Source organism: Lontra canadensis, unplaced genomic scaffold, assembly GCF_010015895.1.
Source record: "Lontra canadensis isolate GAN:19392208 unplaced genomic scaffold, GSC_riverotter_1.0 scaffold43, whole genome shotgun sequence".
NCBI lineage: Eukaryota > Metazoa > Chordata > Mammalia > Carnivora > Mustelidae > Lontra > Lontra canadensis.
In genome coordinates this window covers 4,246,619-4,267,836 of record NW_022631037.1, presented here as the reverse complement: position 1 = coordinate 4,267,836, position 21,218 = coordinate 4,246,619, and the positions used below count along the sequence as shown (strand labels likewise).

The 21,218-nt window shown below is 53.6% G+C and overlaps 1 protein-coding gene across 11 annotated transcripts in view; it reads left to right on the top strand.

Moving 5' to 3' along the window:
- MSI2 (musashi RNA binding protein 2) overlaps positions 1-21,218 on the top strand; it is a 385,267-nt gene that overhangs the window by 308,370 nt on the left and 55,679 nt on the right. For all 11 annotated transcript variants that reach the window (XM_032871987.1, XM_032871986.1, XM_032871990.1 and 8 more), the window contains one exon: positions 5,063-5,145. In XM_032871987.1, coding sequence (XP_032727878.1) covers positions 5,063-5,145 — 83 coding nt within the window. The remainder of the gene's footprint in view (positions 1-5,062; positions 5,146-21,218) is intronic.

Sequence of the window (21,218 nt, the reverse complement as noted above, 5' to 3'; positions counted from 1 at the left end):
TGGTCAAGGGGGCACTTCCAAGGGCCCTGATGGAGGGTGAACCCTCCTAGACTCACCATGGGTCACAGTCCCTGCCTTGGCGGGGACCAGAGCAGGATCCCTCCCCACCCCCATCCCCACACACATATCCCTTTGGTTCTGCCTGCTTTTAGAGGCCCAGAGCACACAGCTCATTATTTGGTTTGGTCCTTGCTTTTCTTTCTTTCTTCTTTTTTTTTTTTTTAATTTCTTTCTTTCTTTCTTTCTTTCTTTCTTTCTTTCTTTCTTTCTTTCTTTCTTTCTTTCTTTCGAGTGAGGATAATCCTGTGTTTCTTTTACCTGGCTGCTATGCCTCTGGTGGGCATTCGTGAGGCTCCATTTCTGGTTCTCTGAGGGGTTCTCCTTTGGAAAAATGGGAAGAAAATCTTAAGTCCTTCCTGCCCCTTCTCAGGAAGAATCAGATGTCCTGAGTTTCAGGAAGAATCCATACATCCGGCAGGCCATTCAAAAGACTACAGTGCCTTGGAAAAATATGCTGAGTGAAATAAACCGGACACAAAAGGGCAAATACTGTAGGATTCGACTCATCTGAGGTGCCTAGAGGAGGCAAATTCCTAGAGACAGAAAGTAGACCGAGGTTACCAGGGGCTGGCGGAGGGAGGAATGGGGAGCTGTGGCTTGCTAGGTACAGAGTCTCAGTTCAGGATGGTTAAAAAAAAAAAAAAAAGTTCTGGAAATTGATAGTGTGATCATTGCACTATATCATGAATGTGCTTACTGTCACCTAAGCGTACACCAAAAAAAAGAAAGAACAAAGGTTGCAGTGATAAATTTTATGTTATGTACATTTTACCCAATTAAATCAATTTCAAAAAAGAGACTTCGATGCCGAGAAAGGATTTTTCCCACCCACCACCCTCTCCTCCCCCAAATTCCTGACCCCATTGTCTTGTCTTTTACCCTCCTGTTTATTTTATTTGGGGGCGGTTCTCCACTGAGTTACTAATTTGTTGTAAATTATAATGCACCTGTGAGGGGAAAATGATTATATGTTAAGGAATAACATTTATTGATAATTAAGTGTTTCATGGTTTCTTCGCTTTCTCAAATGGAATACATAAATATTTTAGACACAATCAAGTTTGTTTTCTCTATTTGGACCAAACAGACAGGGCTGTTGAAACGATAGAGGTCTTTAAAATACTGCAAATGAGTCTTGACATCGCTGAATTGTTTTGCGTCCAAGGTACATAGGCTTGAGATCCAGGCTCTCTCCTTTGATCAGGAAAATCATTTTTGTGGTACTCAAATTTAGAGTCCTGTGGGGTTAGGGAAGGGACCCGCAGGGAGATGTAAGAGTCAGAATTTGAAACGATGGGGCAAGTGTTGCCTCTGCCCTTCCTGGTCCACAGTCTGCATTTAGATTCCTGTCTCCCAGCTCTTGGCACGCCTCCGCCCAGCTCAGAGACATGGCATGGATTGAGAAACTGGGGCAACAGGGGGTCCTGAATGGTCCTGTGCCTGGAGTTCAGACAGGGATCTGCAGTGTAGACTGGGAAGGCGTGGGCTACCGCAGGAAAGCAGCTCCCGTGGCCGTCATCTCAACTCGTGACCCCCACGGTGACTTGACTTACCCTGGGCACCGTTCCAGGATCTAGGACCTGTGCTCAGCAGCAAGCTGGCTCTGAACCAGGCTGTCCTCTGGCTTGTAGAGCTGTGCCCTTGACTGGCACTGACTTCCTGTTATTTCCTGATGGCACGGATGGGTTGGGTTCATTTGTCCACACACTCCTGCCTTCTGCCCTGCTGGGCCTGGCTGGGGGAGGTCACGTGTGACCCACCCGTGGGGGAGTGGGCTAGTGGCTCTGGCCCTCTCTGTCCTTCCCCCCCTCTCTGTCCTCTAGGTCTCAAATTTCCCCTCTCCTTTCTTTCCTCAGAGTGCCTGTCATTGGCTCTGGTTCGCCCTCCTTCTTGAGATCCTTAACTTCATTACATTTGCAAAAACCCTTTTTTTCCAAACAAGGAAGGTCACATTCCTTGGGTCCAGGGGTTAGAATGGGGACACGGCTTTGGGGCGCCACGCTTCAGGTCATTACACTCATCCCAATTAGCAGTGAGGTTTTCCCTGAGTACCAACATGTCCAGGCTGGTTTAGGGATTCATGTTTAACTGGGTTTAGATACAGGTTAGAGAGGTGACCTGCAGAGATAAATAAATCTCAGGCTGACCCGAAGTCTGGAAGGGAGGGAAGGGCGAGGAGATGCTCTCCTTGGGTGAGAACCTCTGACTTGTGCCACTCAGGGAGCCCACTGCTTCAGAAAAAGGACGTTGTCCTACTGATCTCTGTGCCCTCCAGGATGCCTAGCACAGGTGGGAGCCTGTAAACGCAGAAGGAAGGGCCAAGTCCGTCTTGAGGGGAGGCGGTGGTACAGGTGGATAAGCAAGATACTCAGACCCCAGAGGGGCAGAAATGTTCATTCATTCAGCCGTCGGCAACCTGGCACGCTCTGTGTGTTAGGGGCTCTGTGAATCCTGGGGACCCAGCCCTGCCATGGTCCTATGAAGCCCGCGCTAGCGGATCCCCCCATCCTCTGCCGTGCCGCCCCACCCTTCACGGAGGACCTTTTGAAGGGCCCTGCGTCTTCACCCTTTTTTGAGGGGCACCTAGGATTTGGGCTGTAGGACGTGGGCAGAAGGGAGGGGTTAACCAAAGTGATGCCAGTCCCCTGTATGCTGATGGGGTCCCTGCTTGGGCGAGAGACTTACCTGATGTTTTTCACACTCCTTTGAAGGGGGCATGGGAAGCCAGCACACTAAAGTGCAAAGAGAAACGTTGGGGAGACCGCCTCTTGGTGTGGCTCTCCCAGAGCTCAGTTCGCAGTCCATAGACCTGAGGGCCAAACAGCAGGAGATGCTCTGACAGAGGGAACCTGGAGGATGGCGCCGTTCCTCCCTCTCCAGGGACCTGGTATGGGGCTGGTTGTATATCTGGTGGAAGGATTTTGTTGGGCCCCCTGTTTGGTGTGTGGTAATAAAGCACGTATCCTAGTGAAGACTGTGGCTGCCATTCGTGTGCTGGTCCCGGCCCTCTGTTTTGTTGGACATTTTTTTTTTTTGTAAGATTTTATTTATTTATTTGACAGATCACAAGCAGGCAGAGAGGCAGGCAGAGAGAGAGGAGGAAGCAGGCTCCCTGCTGAGCAGAGAGCCCGATGCGGGGCTCGATCCCAGGACTCCGAGATCATGACCTGAGCTGAAGGCAGCGGCTTAACCCACTGAGCCACCCAGGCGCCCCTTGTTGGACATTTTTTAAGACTAGCGAGTGGCCGTGTCCATCCCTCTCCCTAAGAATGTTCTAGATCCTGCAGGAGCCATGATGGAGTTGCTCAGGGTATCAGCTGCCTGTTCTCTGCTGTTCCTCAGAGATGGTGGTAGGACAGCCAGAGGGGAGAGACACGGAAGGAACCAGATTATCTCTCCACCCTGGGTTTCCAGGACCCACACTTGACACAGAAGCTTGAAGAGGAAAGACCTGTATTTTTCTGTTGTTTTAAACTCATTGATGGGAAATGCTATCCTAATACAAAGTAGCCATTCTGACTTCCCTGTTCCTGGTTGGGGCCAGGTTCATGTCTTTGGGGACTGTAGAGTCTTGGTCAATTTGAGCTGCTATTTCAAAGGACAATAGACTGGGAGGCTTATCAACAACAGGAATGTATTTCTCACCATTCTGGAGGCTGAAAGTCCAAGGTCAGGGTGCCAGTATGGTCAGGGTTTCGGTGAAGGCCCTCTTCCTCGTGCAGAATAGTCATCTTTTCATTGTGTCCTCAGCCAGCAGAAAAGAGAGAGAGAAAGCACGTGCTTCCTCTCTCTGGTGTCTTTCCTGAGGGCACTAATGAGGTGGCCACTCCCATGATGCCCTTTCCTCCCCAAGGCCCTGCTTCCTGAAGCCATCACCCTGGGTCAGGATTTCAGGGTGGGAATTGGGGCTGTTTGGGGGAGGGGGGACACAACCTTGAGTTCGTAGCCAAGAGCCTTGCAAATCCTGATTGGGGCTGCAAGCTGGGTGGTCGGTCTCACCACCGTAATCTGTAGGTGCAAAGCTCAAGGTGCAGAGTGGGGAGGGGGCTTCCCAGCATGCCACATAAGTTCATATGTGCTGAGTCCAGTCTGCTGCCTTCCCATCTGGGCGTCTGTCTGCACCTGCTGCACGTGTGTTTCCTTGTGGTGTTAGTGCTGTCCCTTTAGCGGGCCGGTGTGGTAAAGCAGTGCTTACTGAGTGGGGCCACAGATGGGGCGGCGTGCTGGAACCCTGTCCTGGGCGGGAGGAGAAGAAAGGGAGGGGCAGGAGGGTAGTGAGAGCAACTCAGGATGCTGAGCAGCGGTCGCCTGCCAAAATTCTTCAGTACAGCTTGTCTAGCAAAGCCCGTCTCCAGCCGAGTAAATACAGTGGATGGCTGACGGGCTGACAGCAGGCATCAAACAGTCTTAAACTGCCCCAGATCCGCTGCGCTTTGGAAGCAGCGGTAGAAAAAAGGAAGCCTGTGTAGAACAGAGGCCTGAAACTTTTAATAGTTTCTTCCAGGCCTCAGGATGTCCTGATGAGGTATTAGAGGAAGTAATTCAGGAAGAAAAGGACAAATAACCACCTCCGTCTGGAGGCCGACCCCAGGGCTGGCCATTCCAGCCCGGAAAGGGCACGTGTGGCCCCATGGTGATCCCCGCTGGAGCACGGGGTCGTCTGCCCGCCAGTCTCAGCGTGGAGAGCCGCAGGGCTCTGACCCTTGTAAATAACAGACAAGTAAATTTCTTGTTTGCTTCAGGGCAGATGTAAGCCACACAGTGCCCGCTGCGTGTGGGTGAAATCATTAACTTTTCCTCGCTGTCAGAAGGGTGCTCAGTACAAATTAGAAATCATTTCCCCAATCTGGAGGCCCTTCCCAGGGATCCGGCCCCCCACCTCAGATCAGGAGCCTTGTCCCTGCTGCAGGACATCAAAGACAAACATGTGGCTGGCTGGAACCGAACTCACCACCCCCTCTGTTTTGTTTTTGTTTTTGTTTTGTTTTCCTTTCTCCTGTAGGGTTTGGCTTTGTCACGTTTGAGAATGAAGATGTTGTGGAGAAAGTCTGTGAGATTCATTTCCATGAAATCAATAATAAAATGGTAAGTTTGTAGGGCTCGCACTGCGATGCCTTCCCTCCCCTCGGTGTGCCCGGCTTTGTCTTGCAGACTTCCAAAGCCCACATCCTCACACGAGAAGCTGGGCAGGGTGGGCATGGGGACGAGACTCTAAGGGTTCAGTCCTGTGAACGGCAAGAGTTGACAGACTCTCGCAGCAGGGCCAAGTGGTAAATATCCCCAGCTTTTCCGGCCATGCAGCTGATGGTCACAGCATCCCAAAGCCGCAGCAGAAACGTGTGCGGACAGTCCCGCATGGATACTGCAGTGGGTCCATAAAGCTGTGCAGATGGACACAGACGCTGATCTTGTGTCATTCTCATGCCGCAAAATATTTATGTATCTGTTTATATTTTTACCATTTGAAAGTATAGAAACCCTTCTTGGCCCTTGGGCTCTACATAGAAGCCAGCGGGGGAACCATAGTTGGCCTTTGTGTTATAATTTGCTGACGTGCGGCTTAGGATATGAGTTTGCTGTTTGGTTTGGATTTTTGAGGGCTATCTCTTGGGAAGGAAGTTTACCACCCAAGTTCGTTGTGCGTTTGGGCCCTGCTGGGTAGTTAACATCCTCCCCTTCCCATCAACTCGCTGGTTTTACCCTCAGGAGCACCCTCTTCCATCCCTCTGGCTCTTAAAAGCTACTTTTCCTGGGAAGGCCCCCTAAACAGGTAGGCCTCCCAGAGAAGTGGCCACCAGAGGGCGCCAGCGTGCACATTGGTTTGCGGGAGGTCTCTAACTCCTTCAAATTCAATCTGTGGGGAAGAAACCCCTTCCTTGTTGGCGCCAGAGACGTGGGAGCTCAGCAGGTGTTCCTGGAGTCATCAGGCCCTTTGGGGCCAAAATATTTTGGTTAGCCAGCAGAGCCTCCAGCCCCATGAGAAGAGGCAGAGCAAATTTGTGTTTCAATTGTAGCTGTAACTTTGATATTTTCTCCCTTTAGTCAGAGCATTCCTGGCTTCCGAAATGTGCGTTCAGATGTGCATTGTATATTGGTCCGATATATGTTCACTGACTTTAAATTCAATAATAGAGCTTTTAGTGGGGATAAGATCAAAGCAGTCTGGCTTGCATGTCGTGCTACAGGCCTGATTCAATATTTGACTTGCTAATTTTTCCCCAGGGCACTAAAATAATATTGTTCATATTGTTCCTAGCCATCATATGCATCTGAAGTGAAAATGCTGTTTCTTTGCATACTGTAAGTTGGACGTGTCAGCTCAGGCATTAAAATGGTACCAGGGAGGGGCGCCTGGGTGGCTCAGTGGGTTAAAGTCTTGGCCTTCAGCTCAGGTCATGATCCCAGGGTCCTGGGATGGAGCCTCTCATCGGGTTCTCTGCTCAGCAGGGAGCCTGCTTTCTCCTCTCTCTCTGCCTGCCTCTCTGCCTACTTGTGATCTCTGTCTGTCAAATAAATAAATAAAATCTTTAAAATGGTACCGGGGAGATAAGCATGTAGGAATAGCACGGGACCCCTTCCTCCGCATTCTCTGCACTGCCCACCGCCCCCTCTCCCCACACCGTTGCCTGCCCCCAACTCAGTGCCTTCCAGTTAGTACGTTTCTCTTTTGGTAGATGCTACTTGCTATTTTTACAAACTAGAGAGACAGGGGGCTTAAAAGGAAATGTAAAGGACAGTGCCCGGAGGCCTTGTTTCTCCTAGCCAGGCATGCTGCTGATGGGCTCCACGGAGGGCTGCCTGGGCAGCGGAGAGTGAAAGAGGCATCTGAGGGCACTGGCAGACACCATTCCTGTCCTGCCAGGACTTAACGGTTCATCAGGAAGGCCCTAGGTAGACTGGCCAGAGACTGTGCTGTGTGCTGCCTCGAATGCATACATGAGGCCCTTCACTACAGACTGGCTTGGAGACAAGCCTCAAGCACAAGTGAAAAAGAGCTTTATTTTCCTTGGTGGTCCAGTGGGGAAACTGAGGCCCAGGGGATCTGACCCCCTCCCAGCTTCCCCAGGCAGTAAAGGGACCTATGTCTTGAGCTTCCTGGCTGCCAGATCGACAAAGACAGTTGTTTTGAGGGTGAATCCCCAGATGACATAGGGGATCATCAGAAGGTAGAATTTCAGCCCCAGAAGGATAATAACCCATGGACGGGCTGGCTGGAAGCCAGAGAGAGGTTTGTGGCTGTGGTCCCCAGTCATTTCCCAGTTGTCACCTTCTTTTCCACCCAGCTGGAGGCTGACTGGGGTGCATGCGGCTCTGTTCATAGTGGCAGGGTTTCTGGTTTCTTTTGAATCCGGGGCTGGCACTTGTTCTTTAAGGGCACAGCAAAAATGGAAGTAGACTAGAGGAAGGGGTGGGTGAGGGGCGTTGAGGATCACACACGGGCTTTGGAGGAGTCCCTGCACGTGCCCAGCCCAGACCCACCAGTCACCAGCTCTAAAGGGTCCTGGAAGAAGCCATTGGAAGGGCACCAGGTGTCGCCGAGCTCCAGGATCACGGGGCCCGTGGGGACCACCTGGTGGGGTCGCTGGGCCTCGGGGAGGTACCAGCAGCAAAAGCTGAGCACCTCAGTAACTATGAGCTTGATAACTTCGAGCTCTTGCCATCGGCCATGTCATCACAGAAAGGACCCCTCCAGCACGCCGTCCTCCTCTGAAGAAGCCTGAATTGGCTGAGGATCCTGGGATACCGGTTTCTACTTCTGAGGCCCACAGAAAAGGAAATGGATTTAAACTGCGCTATGGACAGAATTCAAATGAAGGATTGGAAAAACTCTGAGAACGCAGAGACTGCCAAGCAGAAACCCGGACCGTTGTTAGAAGGTCCGTAGGAGTGTTTTGTAAACTGGACTGCTGGCAAAGCTGTGAGGACTGGTCTCCTGGAAGCGCTCGCAATCTCACAAATTCTGCAGGGACAGATTACCGCGCTCCGCCCCCGGAATGTGCCTGGAGCGACCGTTTTCTCCAATTCACAGATAAGAAAGGTCTCGCCGCTGATGAGTCACGAAGATAAGACTTGAATCCAAATCTTCTCCATCTTAATCCAGTACTCCTCTGGCTGGTGCTCTGTGGGCCCTGGATAAATAATTGTGGAATGAATAAAGGATTACATGAAGGACCACGTGATGACGGCGAGGGCGCATCATAATTCCCAAAGCCATTTCCCATCTGATTTGGTTGGTGAATCTCTTGGGCATTTAAAAAAAAAAAAAAAAAAAAGGCCTCTTCCCCCACGTCGGAGAGAGCCCACAGCAGACACAAGGCTTTCTGCGTCAGGGTCACTGCCCTCGGGAAGCTGGGATCACAGCAGCCCAGCCCCCATTCCCATGCAGACCCTCCCTTGAGGTCATGTCCATGGTCATGGTGGCAGCGGGGAAGGGGGGTTGTGTGGACCACAAGAGACCCCCATTGCACTCCCCTCCAAGAGATCCCATCAATAACTCATATTTTTTAATGCCAACTGTAGACTCTGCTGAGAGCTCGCTTTATGCTTCTCTTTCTTCTGTCACAGACACACTGATGTAGGAGGTACTAATCATTATCCCGCATTTTACTGATAAGCAAGTGAGGCAAAGAGAGAAGTTAAGCAGTCTGCCCCGGGGCCAGACACTCAGAGGCAGCCCCCAAGTTGAAGCCCAGAGAGCTCTTGTCCAGAGCTCGTGTTGGTCCCCCCTAAGCCAGCACCGCCTCCTGGAGGAAAGGGACTCGAATGGCCGAATGGTCATCTCGTTGGGTGGTGGGCGTCCAGGGCCGCTTACTGCGCCCTCCCAGTCAGCCGTGTCATGGCCTCTGGTTCTCCCACATTATTCTAAGGGCAGAGGAGGTGGGCTCACTGGGGGCCAGATTCCTGGCTGGTGTGAAGGGCCAGGCTTGGGCTTAAGGTGTCCCCATGGGCCATGACAGGTTTCAGGCGTCTCCCCGCACTGCCCCAGAGGCATGTGAGCCACATGTATGGGGGGCAGCTGTCCACCCCCTGAGCTCGGGGGCCCAAGCCAGGAGACTTGGACTCGGCCCCTTCCCCATTGTTGTGCAGGGCAGAGTGAGACGCAGCTGTGCTCTCTGTCAGGAAACACACACAAATGCCCCTGGAGGGCCACCCGATGATGCTCCGAGAGGGCTCCTGTCCCAACCGCTCCATGAGCCACCTGCTGCGAGCCCCTGATCAAAGCAGCCCCCCCCACACATACACCCCATGGCAGGGAGGAGCCTCAGGCCAGCACAGCCTTCCACAAGCTTGCAGCCCCCAGGGAGGGAGGCGGGCAGTGACACTGACCTGCTTCCCTGGCTCCCTCCGAGGCCCAGCTCCATGCCCACCGCAGATGGAGCAGGGAGAGCCTTGCTGGTGGAGAATGTGGGGTATGATCTAAGGGCTGCCTGAACAAGGGCACCCCTTCTGACCCCTGATTCAACAACAGGATGTGGGCCTTTCCCGGGCACCGTGATGGGGCTTTACGTGCACACGGTCCTCGTCCCGTTTTACAGAACAGGCTCCCAAGCTCAGAGCCATGAACGGACTTCCACAGTCCACGGTTCTAAGTGGCAAAGCTGGGATTTGAACCTGTGGTGTTCTGGCTCTCACCCAGTGTTCTTCCTACTAAACCCTGCAGCCAACTTAGGCACAACCTCATTAATTGAAAATCCTGGGTTGGTTTGACCGATGAAGATAGAGTTTTTATTTGCTTTGTACAAGGATTTCTATAGGATTCCTTTAAATCGTCCTCTTCCTTGTTCCATTGAAGTGATCTGATTTTTGAAATTCGCTGGGCATTTTGCAGGCTCGTTAGGAATGCAGACTCTCGGGCCCCAGCCCCAGAGCTAAGGAATCCGAATCTGCATTTTGACAAGTCCCTAGTGATGTGTGTGCGCATTTGAAGTCTGAGAAGCCCCAGGCAAGGATCGCTGCTAACAAGATGGTGTGGGAGCTGTGGGTCGGTCATAAATCATTAGGTGTCGCAAGGAAAAGACCTGGAGTGAGGGCTGAGGCCCCAGGAGCCTGGAGCTGGATGAGCCAGCCTGGCATGGGATCCCTAGGCTGGTCTCCTGCTCTTAGCACCACCCCACACTCCCTTTGTGTGCATGACACCAGCCCTCCCCCACCTTGCATCCCCACCGTAGGAAGCCATCCATGCCAGGGACCATCCCCCCCAACACACCCCCGGTGCTGGCATGCTCTCCGCCTCACGTGTTTGAGGCACATCCACTGGGGTGAGGAGCTGGGTCCTCCAAGTGACATGTTCATGCCCTTGTCCCCAAAACAAGACCTCTTGGTCACTTAGAAGCTCTCAGGGCTTTAGAACACGTGGACCTGAGCCTGAATCCCATAACCGTCACTGGTTGTCCTGCGCCCAGGTGAATATCCCACCCACCTGCGCCTGTTTCCTCCTCTAAGATGGGAAGGATGGTGACCACTGTCCTTTGCAGCTTATTGAAGGCCCTGGTTCAGTTCCTGGCCCTGGGAGCTCTTGGGCTGCTCTGGTGCAGAGTCTGTAATCCGGTAGCCTTGAAGGAATCACCCTCCTGAAAACCCCATTGGTTCCCGCAAGTTTCTTCCATTTGGCCTAAACCAAGTGCTCAGAAGCTTCGTAAAGGACCAGATGGTAAATATTTTAGGCTTTCAGGGCCCCAGGTCTCTGTCACAACGACTCAACTCTGCCATCATAGAGCAGAACGTAGCCACCATGATAGGTCTGTGGGCGGACATGGCTGTGTTCACGGAAAACTCTATTTATAAAAACAAAGCATCAGCAGGATTTGCCTTGGGGGCCACAGCTTCAGGTCCTGGCCTGTACTGCCGTCGCCCAGAGCAGGTGCGGTCTGCTTATTTCAAGGGGCCTAAGGAAAGGCTTTTAGGCAAGAGCTCACCTGTGGCCACTATGGACTTAGCTGGTTACTAGCCTGAGGCAGAGAGGGTCAGCAGTGCCCCAAACAGATGCTGGGGTTTGGGGTAGTAGCATGCAGAAAGCAGTGCCTTCATTCTTAATGGACCCGAAGCACTGAGCGGGTAGGGAGCAAAGGAAGGGGCAGAACAGAGTGCTGTCCACCCGAGAGGCCTTCCCAGAAGAGCGTGTCAGAAATCCCTCACTCCCAAATGCACCCCAGGATGGCTGGCTACTCATTGCTAGACTTTGTGACCTTGTACAGGTTACCTGTCACCTGTGCGTGGCTCCCCCTCAGACAGGTAAGGATGGCACGTCTCTCAGAGACTGCCTGGAGCTGGGACTACGTTAGCATGGTCTATCAAAGCAATGGGCCTTTTTACCGTTACTGTTGTAGTCATCATCACTTTCATTATTCTTTGGATCCTTTTACTGCACAAATATGTAATAATCCTAAGGGAAGGGGGTCCTGGACAAGTCAGCGAAATGCAGGGGTTCAGACCCAGGCAGGTAGGAAGGTGTGAGGTGGGTATCTGTCATGCCCTGGCCGGGAGGCGGGCCCAAGGAGAGCGGGTGGGCTCGTGTCCTGGCCAGCTCAGCCCTTCGGCTGAATCCTGCAGCGGGGAGGTTCCAAAAACCCCTGCCAAGCACTCAGGCTTGCTACCTTCAGCCCAGGGCACATCTGGGGGACTGGCGCCCAGAATAGGGGCTTCTGGGGTTGGCGGGGGCAGGAGGATGAGAGAGCAGGAGAGTCCTGGGTTGGTCTCTCAGGCTGTGGGTTTCAGCCCATGGGGTCCACGGAGGCCCAAGCTAGGGTTGGCCTGGGGCGCTGCCCCTGGCAGGGGTGCCCCGGGAGTAGGCACGCTCCCCTGCCTCAGGCCACTCCTCTGCAGCCTGAACCCTGACGGCTAAGAGCTGATTGGGAACCATCCTGCGAGTGGGGGGCGGGGGCCGGGTGACGTGGGTGGATTTAACTAGGCTTCTGTGTTCACTACCCTATTTGCAGCACCCTCCTTTCTCGTAAGCTAATTTTAGCCATCCATTCTGCTTCTGTTACCATTTATAACATGAGAATGTCAAATGCAATATTAAACAAGCAGGATGAAGGCAAAAAAGGAAATGCCAGAGAGGCACTTAATAAATGAACCTCGTGTTTATGAGCAAGAGGGAGGTCCTGCGCCCCCCCACCCCTGCATCAGGCACACACGTGTTTGCGGACGGGCTCTGTTCCTGCGGGTGGAGGGGTGCGTGTGCAGAGAGTGGAGGCATGGGGAGGCTGGGCTGTTGGGTGGTGAGTGGTGCTCTTTAGGCAGAAGTAATTTGTCTGGCAGGGAGGTTACTTGGCTTCTGGCTCCTTCGCCCTTCATCCATCCTCTGGGAAGGTCACTGCAGGGGGCCTGGGGAGGGCGTGGCCGCTCTTCCTTGTCTCGGTGCCCGCCACCCCCCCGCCCCGGACTTTCCCACGCGTGGGGTTCCCTACGCCCTGCCCATAGGGTGGTGGGTCTGCAGGGGGCATGGAGACCCCTGGAAGAACCCACACCCCTTCTCTGGGGCCTGTTCGTCCTTTGAGTTCACCCAGACACTCTGCCCAACTTCCCGGGCAGGTGCAGGCTAATGCTCGGCTGCACCTTTTTTTTTTTTTTTTTTTCTTCTTCTTTCTCTCTCTCTCCCTTTCTTTTAGATAGAGAAATTATGTTGGGCTTGGTGCAGGGTCTCTGGCAAAGCCCACCCTGGGCTGGGGTAAGCACCCAGCCCTGCGGCTGTATTTAGGCACCTGCTGAAGGCAGAGGTTTCTTTTCACTTTGAAATGCCCTTGCAGGTTCCCAGAATTAAAAAGAGCAGCTGCTGCTGCCACCATCAGCTTTTTCCCCAAATAGTGCAGCCCGCGAAGCTCCTTTTACACACCTTGCTGATGAAAGCAGGAAGACGGGGGAACCTCCCCGGCCGGGGGTGGTGTGTGTGTGGCGGCGGTGGTGGCGGTAGGAAGCATGCCAAGAGTCTACCGGGCTGGGGGCGGTGGCAGCCCCCTTCTTCCTCTCTGCTCCCCGGGCTTTGGGTCAGAAGCACAGATGTGAACCAGCTTTGTCACCTTCAGGGATGCTCCCCTAGACTCCCCGGCGAAGATTAAAGCGTGACCCAACCAACTTTATCCAGCACAAGCACTCACAGGATTAGCTGGTTCAATTTCTTAGCCCACTGCAGCCCTGGGGAGGGTCGGCACAGCTGTTGCTCTGTTTTACAAATGAGAACACTGAGGCACAGAGAAGCCATGTGTCAGGTTCCCGCTCAGGGGGGACAAGCAGAGCAGAGAAGTAGGGCGAGGAGCGGCAGAGAGGACATGCCCCTGCCCTGAGATCCAGGCGGAGTGGGAGGCCGTAGTCATGAGGGTGCGTGCCTCGGAGGGTGTTGGGGACCAGCCCCTCTGCACTCCTTGCCCAGATGCTGAGCCCCTCCAAGGGAGAGCCTTATCCTGTTGAATTCATCTCTGTGTCCATGCCCAGCCCCTGCCTGCTAACAAGGGGATGCTAATAGTGTTCGTTTATAACCTCTTTCACTTTTTCATTGCTCATTTTAATAGGGGAATTAGCAGATGAAATTAGTTCTGGAACTAGGACTAAGGATGGCCTTGTGGAAGGGGTAGCACGTGAACTGGATAGAGGGTAGTGGGGAAGGGCTGTGAGGGCCACACCTGCATGGCCAGTGGCCCAGAGGTGGGGACAGGGCGTTTGAAGCAGGAGACCTAGGACTGAATCGCAGCTTGTCATTCCCTGGCTGCGTGACCTTGGGCAAATCCGTTTCCTCTTCTGCTGTAACTCCAGGGCTAATTAGGCCAACTCCGAGGAAATGAGTTGATTGATGAGAATATGGAGAGCGGTGGGCATTCTCCAAGGACCTCCGTGGGCCAGGCACCGTGCGTCCTACATGTGATGTGTGTGCGTCACTATGTACACAACTGTGTGTGAGATCATGTACGTGTACACCCACACGTACCCGTGGGGACGCCGTGGCCATGCCTGGCGTAGGAGGCGGCTCCACAGTTTGTTCCTTCCTCCCTACAGTTATCCCGCTGAGCAGGGAGATGGAGCCCAGATCCCCTGTCCTATGGGACTTTCAGTGCTTCTCACAAAGGGGTCTGGGCCGTTGGTAGCAAGCGAGCGTCCTTGGAAGGTGGATGTTTCTGCTGGCGGCCCTTGCCTGTCTTAAGCTGGCGTTTCCATTTGCTTTACCCAGTAGCTTCCAGAGACTCCGCGGGAGGCTGCGTGTCTGTGAAGACCGTTTTTGCAGTAGGGCAAGACAAGTTACCCCGTATGCGTGGGTCCTCTGGTGCTCGGCCACAGGCTGGTCCCGTCTACAGGGACGGTGCCTGATGGAGATGTCGGGGAAGGGAGAGGCAAAGGGACGGAGCACAGAACTCCCTTCTGCTCACCTTCTAGGGCCCACAGTGTCCAGCTGAGAGGCCTCCCTGAGTCTGCAGAGGCTGGAGGCTGGTGCTGGCTGGGGGAGGTACGGCAGGGTGCTGAGGCCCCCTCTGCTGCTGGAGTCACAGACCAGGTCGTCCCAGCACGAGTGGGACTTCTGGGTGTGACTGCTGCCCCTCCCACGACAGCGTCTCTGGCTTGGCCCTCCCCCAGCCGCACACACCTGCTGGTGACGACCCCATCCTGCCTCGGGCCATGGACAAGCACAGCAACTGGACGCAGTGGGAACCCTGGACTGGACGTCAGAACCCAGATGAGGCGCCCTGACTCTCTGCAGGTTACCTAGAGGGAGATGCCCCGGCTGGTCTGTCTCCAGCGTGAGCTCCTTGCTGAGGAGGACCGTGGTCCTGCCTTCCCTCCCCGCCTCTCCTCACTGGGCTCTTTCTGTGCTTGTCACCCGCACCTTGCTGTTCCGTCATCCTCCTCCTACGGCTCATTCAGTGGCTGGCTGGAGCAAGCCAGCTTCCTGGATGGGACGCCTGTGTTCAGAAGAGTGCTCTCTGGGTTCGTGCTCTGCTGCTGCCATCTGGGAACTCCTAGTAATGGCTGAATAAAGGGCCTCTCGTCTTCATTTTGTAGCGGCCTGCGCGCTCTCTAGCATGTTCCACTGCCGTCATGCCCTTGAGGCTAACTCCTGGTATGGTGCACAGGGCAGGACAGTGGAGACTCTGTTCTGCCCCCAAGTTGCCTACTTTGTGTTTGTCTTCCATGCTCTGTGGGTTCCTTGAGAGCAGGTCCCCTCTGAATCTGAGCAGGCCTCACAAAAGGTCCTGTCCCCATAGTGTCTCCAGAAAGGCTTACGACAAGGGGGCAAAAGAGAACAGCAGGCAGGAGGGAGACCGGCATAGCCATGGGGAAGCAGCTGGGTGTGGTTTCTGGGCTGCTGCTAAGTCTTCCTGTTTGACCGAGAGAGCTGGGTAGCCGCAGGGCTCCAGGCAGGACCCCAGGCCTTTACACAGTAGTGGCGGCTCCCTGGGAAGTGCTTGGGGCCTATCAGCCAGAGGAGATGGACAGCTTGGGGCTTCAGAGGAGGAGTGTTGGCCTGGAATCTGCTGGAACTTGACTGGGGGGTTGGGGGAGCTGCAGCTTGAGTCAGAGGAGAAGCTGATCTTGCGGCAAGACTAGGTCAGGCCTCTGTCTTTCAGGAAGCTGTACAAAAGGACGGTGCCCACGTGGACACTCCCAGTCACCCCACACACACGCCCCCGCCAAGCACCCACCTGCCCAAAAGACCTGCCCTTTGTTCCCCTCCCGTCCGCCAGCTCGTCAGTCCGGCTGGTCTCTCTGAACAGCAGTGAATTTTATTCTTTGAGAAGAGTCCATCTCCCCCTGGAGGAGTAAATCGTGTCTAACATTACCAGTTTGAGGTGAGAAGTGAAGCTGCAAACACTGGCCTCCAGGCCACACAGAGTTGCTTTGTCCTGGGTGGTAAATCAAGGCCACGGGCACTGGGCTTGGGTTTCCCCAGACCAAGGCCAGGCTAGTTTCCCTCCTGGCCCCAGGGCCATGTGCTGACTGGGGCTGTTATGTAGAAACCAGGGAAAAACAAAAACCTTTTTCACTTCCCAGACTTTGGCCTGGTCCTCAAACTTCCAGTCTCTTCCAAAAGGTGCCTGGCAGGGAGCTTGCCTCGGCAAGGCCCGCATGCCAGTTGGGTGAGGGTGGCCACTCAGAGCAGCTGCAGGGAAGCTGTCCCCACAGAAGGCCCTGAGCCTTCTCCAAAGGCCAATGCTGAGCCCTCCCCCGCCCCCACCCAAGGAGAGGATGGGGCATGGGACAGGCTCCCCTGGCTTGGTCATGGGGGTATCAGGCAGACCCGGCTTCAAACACAGCCTTAGCACACATGGCCTGGGCCTCCAGCAGCCAGTGTGGTGTCTGACATCTCTGGGCCTCAGCTTCCTGTCCTGGAAGATGGATTTCTATCTCTCAAGGACATCACGGGGTCCACTGAAGGCTCTGGAAGGTATGTTGGATAAAAGCATCCCATCTGCGTGTAAGAAAAATGTGTTTAGGATACGTGTATGCACCTTGCTATCAGAAGGTTCAGGAAAACGTGTCCACAGATACAGATGCAGACCTACAGAACTGTGCTTTTTCCTATCCTTGCAACTCTCGCACAAACTCAAAATCGTTTCTACATGAAGAGTTAGAAACGGAGCTTGTTGCTGAATTGCTTTCGACCCTGATGGGCCGACGAGCCGCCTGCAGAGGGTCGGAGACCACACGCGCCAGCCCACGGCAGGCCTCGGAGTCATCGTCTGGAGGAACACACTGCCGCCTGGACTGTCCTGTTGGGAAAGAGGGTTCGGTTGATCATTCTTCCTATGCTCTGTCTGGGCAGACAGCAGGGGAGCCGTCCCCTCTTCTGCAGGGCCAGGCTGCCAAGCAAAGCAGCATGTTTGGAGATTAAAAATCCCACATACCTTTGGAGGCGGGATACATCCTTGGAATTCGGCCCCTGGTGTGGGGTTGCTTCGTGGCTTTGCCAGCCGTGAAACTTGGAACGGAGAGCTCATCTTCCTAACGTGAGTGGTTGGTCAGTGCCTAGTCAGTCGATCTGAGACCTCTTACAAGCACAAATCCTAATGGAAGTTCCTACAAAATCTCTTGGCCCACCAACCACATTGCCTTTTCCAGTTATCACTAGAAGCCATAGCCGTGGTGAGGAGCGGCTGTTGGGGGTGGGAGGGTAGTTCTGAGCTGTTGAGAAGATTCAAGGACCAAGACTTGAAGCTATCCCTTCTTCAGAATCTGCTACCACCCTGGGCTGCCCTAGAGAAAGCACTTCGGGTGTAGGTGGTGGGGAGCCTTTACCGTAAACGGGGTTCTGTGGGTGCAGAGATGAAACAGCTGGAACAGGAGGACTGGCCACACAGAGGCCCACTGCTTCTGTCGACCATGGGAAGCCAGGCAAGCCTCTCCAGGGCTGCCCCCAAAGGGAGCTCCCTGCCCGCCTGGTGCCCCATGGTGGAAGCAGGCCTCGGTGCCTACTAGCCTGAGAACCCGGCCAGCCAGACGCCGCGGGGAGGAGGAGGGCCTCCCACTGTCCTGTCGGCTCGCCGCTCTTCACCCATCTCATGTGGTCGCTGCTCTCCGAAGCCGGTCCCAGCGATCTTTGCCTCCAGCACCAAATCTAGGCTGACCCAGTGTAACCAGCAGAACGTGATGGAAATGGCAGCCTGACTCTCAAGCCTGGAGGATAAGCCTTGCAGCCTGTGCCTTGGTCTTGTGGAATTCTCAGGCTGGGACAGTCCCTGTCGGGATTCAGCCAGCATGGTGTGAGAGGAAGGAGTGCCCTGGAGAAGCCAAGAGCAGGTGCTTCCCGGTGGACGGTCCCAGCTGACCAGCCTTGGCTGCCCACTCTGTGTGAGAAGAAGGCACTCGAAACTCCAGCTGAGTCCAGCCTTTGTCTGGCTCCAGCTCCAGCCCCGGGCACCATCGAACCACAACTATAGGAGCAACCGCAAGCAGGAGCCCTGCTGGGCCCAGGCATCTCCCAGAAGCACGAGAAGGAATGAGCCATTGTTGCTTGAGGCCACGACCTTTGGAAGTAGCCTGGTACACAGTGGGAGATATGTGGGACGTCGTGTGTGGCCACGTGCACTGAATGTGTGACTGGAGCTGGGCAGGCTTGGGCTGGTTCTCCTCCTTTGGGTTCTGACTCTAACTAGGGGTGTTCATGCTCCGTTCTCTAGCTTGCCTGGGGGCCTGGTGGGACGATAGTGGGGATGCGGGGATGACCCAAATGGGGTCTAACTCAAGAGGCTCCAAAGGCTGGCAGGCCCAGAAATGACAGGGGCCAGATTGACATGAGTACTTGCCTTCATGGTAGGGGAACCAGATGGTCAGAACCTGTTCTTTTCAACAGAATGAAAGCTCTCGAGGTGGAGGCTGGCCTTCTTACTGTCTGCATCCCCCATGGCCTAGCGCTTGCCAGGCACATGGAGTCCCTCAGCGTTGCTGGGTCAGGAAGCCTGGGTCTGCTTGACCCTAGTGAGCACGGGCATCAGTCCATGCTCCGTACGGGTTGTCGCAAGGAACCCGGGACGTAGACTTGATCCCTGCCCTGAGAGCTCACAGTCTGATGGAGGAGGCAGGGCTTCTGCCAGTCTGGTGGGGGTGGGGAGGGGGAAAGTGGTTTTCATGCTCAGCAGGCCCCTGACCCCCTGCAAGGACTCAGGATAGGAGCAGAGAATGGCTCTTCTCTTCCCCCGTTTTGTGTGTTTTCAGAGGAGCTGGGGGCTGGCTGGGTAGGCCTCTTGGTCCTGAGAGATCTTTCAGGAAGCCTTCAGTGCAGCCCAGGCCAAGGCTCCCTGGTGCGGTGGCCACCTTTCCCTGTCACTCAAGTACCCAGAACATGGGGATCCTCCCCCCCACCCCAAGAGTGCACGTGCCACAGCCCCTGGCCTCGGGGAGCACTCACATTTGACACAGCGGGCAGCTGACAGGGCCCACACAGTGGGTGCTGCCTAAAACAGCACGAGCGAAGGCAGAACAGAATTAAACGGAGCTGCCAGCCCTGTTCAGTGAGAGGAAGAGTAGGTGGGTTTGTTTAAAATACTCCCATTACAGTCAGTTAACCTTTATGTTCCCTAAATGAAAACTGTATAAACCTGAAATCTGCGTTGATCAGGTTGCCTAGGAACAGGCGGCAGGTTTTCCTAAGACAATACAATAGATTGTCACCGATAGGGCCATTAGGAAGTGAGCTGGTTAGCAGTATTATTGCAGCCCCCGGTGCTGGCGTCAGGTACTGATCTGTCTGCTTCTGCAGAGCACGCCCATCTTCCCCGGCCCCGGCAGGCTCTCGCCAATGAGCTTCTTCTGCCTGCTTCTGAGTCCCGGGGTGGTGTCTAGGAGCAAACTGTCCCCCCCACCCCCGGCTTATGAGAGAGATCTGAAAGATCTAATTCTGATGAATTTATTTCTTTCTCATCACCTTTCCCTACTACTGTTTGCAACAGTAATACTTAGAGCAGAAAACCTGGCAAATAAGTACCAGTAACAAAGTGCACCATGGAAATGAAAGAACAGAGTTACTCTAAAGCGACTTCGGTATGTCTTTTCAGTATGTTTCTCCTGTTTGATATGCATATACACGTGCTTATTTTCCACAGAGTCACAGTAGTTTACTTTTCTCCCCTTTACCTTTAGGGTGACCGACCACCCTTGTTTGCCCAGGACTGAGGGTTTCCCAGCATCATTGCATCTTATTTTCAACTCGCTTTTCTGAAGCTTCGCAGCTTCCAGTAAGCTTGGGTGAACCAAACCTGGCTAACTCCCTATTCTTGGATGCTTAGGATATTTCCTTTAAAAAAAAAAATAATAATCAATTGCTTCTCACCGCAAGAGCCTTATCTGTATGTCCGTGCAGGATAAACTCCTGCAAGTAGCATTATTAGGTCAAACGATGTATGTTTGGATGGCTTTGGAAAGTTTGTCAGGTCACCCTCCCAAAAAACGTATGTGAAGTCCCACCCCTCCCCCTTCCCCATGCTCACAGAGATTCTGACATCAGGAATCCTGTCATCATGGCCAGTCTGATAGGTGACAGTATGTCTCGTTTGGGGATGTCATAGGTGACGTGTGATATGAAAGGTGTATGTCATTATTAGTCGTTTGTGAATTGCTTGTTCATGTCTCTCACCCATTTTCTTTCAGGGTGCTCGTCTCTTCCTTTTTAACCTATAAAAACTTCGTGCAAAGCTTATCAGACATAAATGTTGAGCCATATTTTCCATGTTTTTAAAGTATGTGTGGTTATTTAAAGAGCAAGAGTGAGTAATACTTGTTATCTGGTGTCTCTGAAGGAAGAGAAGTTAATATTTTAGGTAATTAAAGCTTCCCTCAAGTCTTAAGCACTAAGCCCCAGCATGGGGCTTGAACTCACAGCCCTGAGATCAAGACCTGAGCCGAGATCAAAAGTCGGCTGCTTAACTGAGTCACCCAGGCGCCCCTAACATTTTTTTTAATTGAAGTATTTGGGATGAGAAGATCTGAGAGGTATGTACATCTCCAAAATGGAGAGTCCCATGTAGGTCCCTTTCAAACAAAGTATGAGGTAACAATTGAACTTCTTCCTATCTCAGACACCCTGGGAACAGTCGTAATCTTCTGTGTGGTAGTGAGACCTTCGGCAGATGTTGGGTTACGTAGAGTTTTGGCTCCTATACCATATGGTCCCTTTTAAATATGGGGACCTCGTTCTTGCCCTTCCTCCCTCACTATCTGACTGTCACGCTAACGCTTTTTGCCACCGTAAGCACCCTGCCCTGCCCTGCTGGGTCCCATCGCCCACCATCAGCGATGGGGTGGGTTACCAGCTAACAGCATGTGTTATCTGTAAACTAAAAGCAAGTAAGCACCGAGCAGGGGGGTGAGACACGCTCCTGAGAACGACGCAGGCCCTTCTGAGAGCAACAGTTTTATTTCCTTTCTGGAGTTTGTATTATATACCATTAAGGCTGGGAAGTAAGTGACTTCTGGGTTGTGTGAGCGGAATGGGATTAAGAAATTCAGGAGGCAGGAGGGAATCAGGAAAGATTAGCAACCACTTGAAGATGTGGCTGCAGAATGAGAAGCCACTAATCCAGATGGACAGAAGTGGTGTGGAACGTTCCTACTTCTCCCCAGAGCGTGCCAAGGCGGCTTTGAGGGAGGTGGGGGTGTCGGCGACCTAGCAATTTGAGAAAACTCCGGCTTCCAGGCCTGCCCCTGCTGGGCTGTGGCTTACAGCACAGGACACAAGC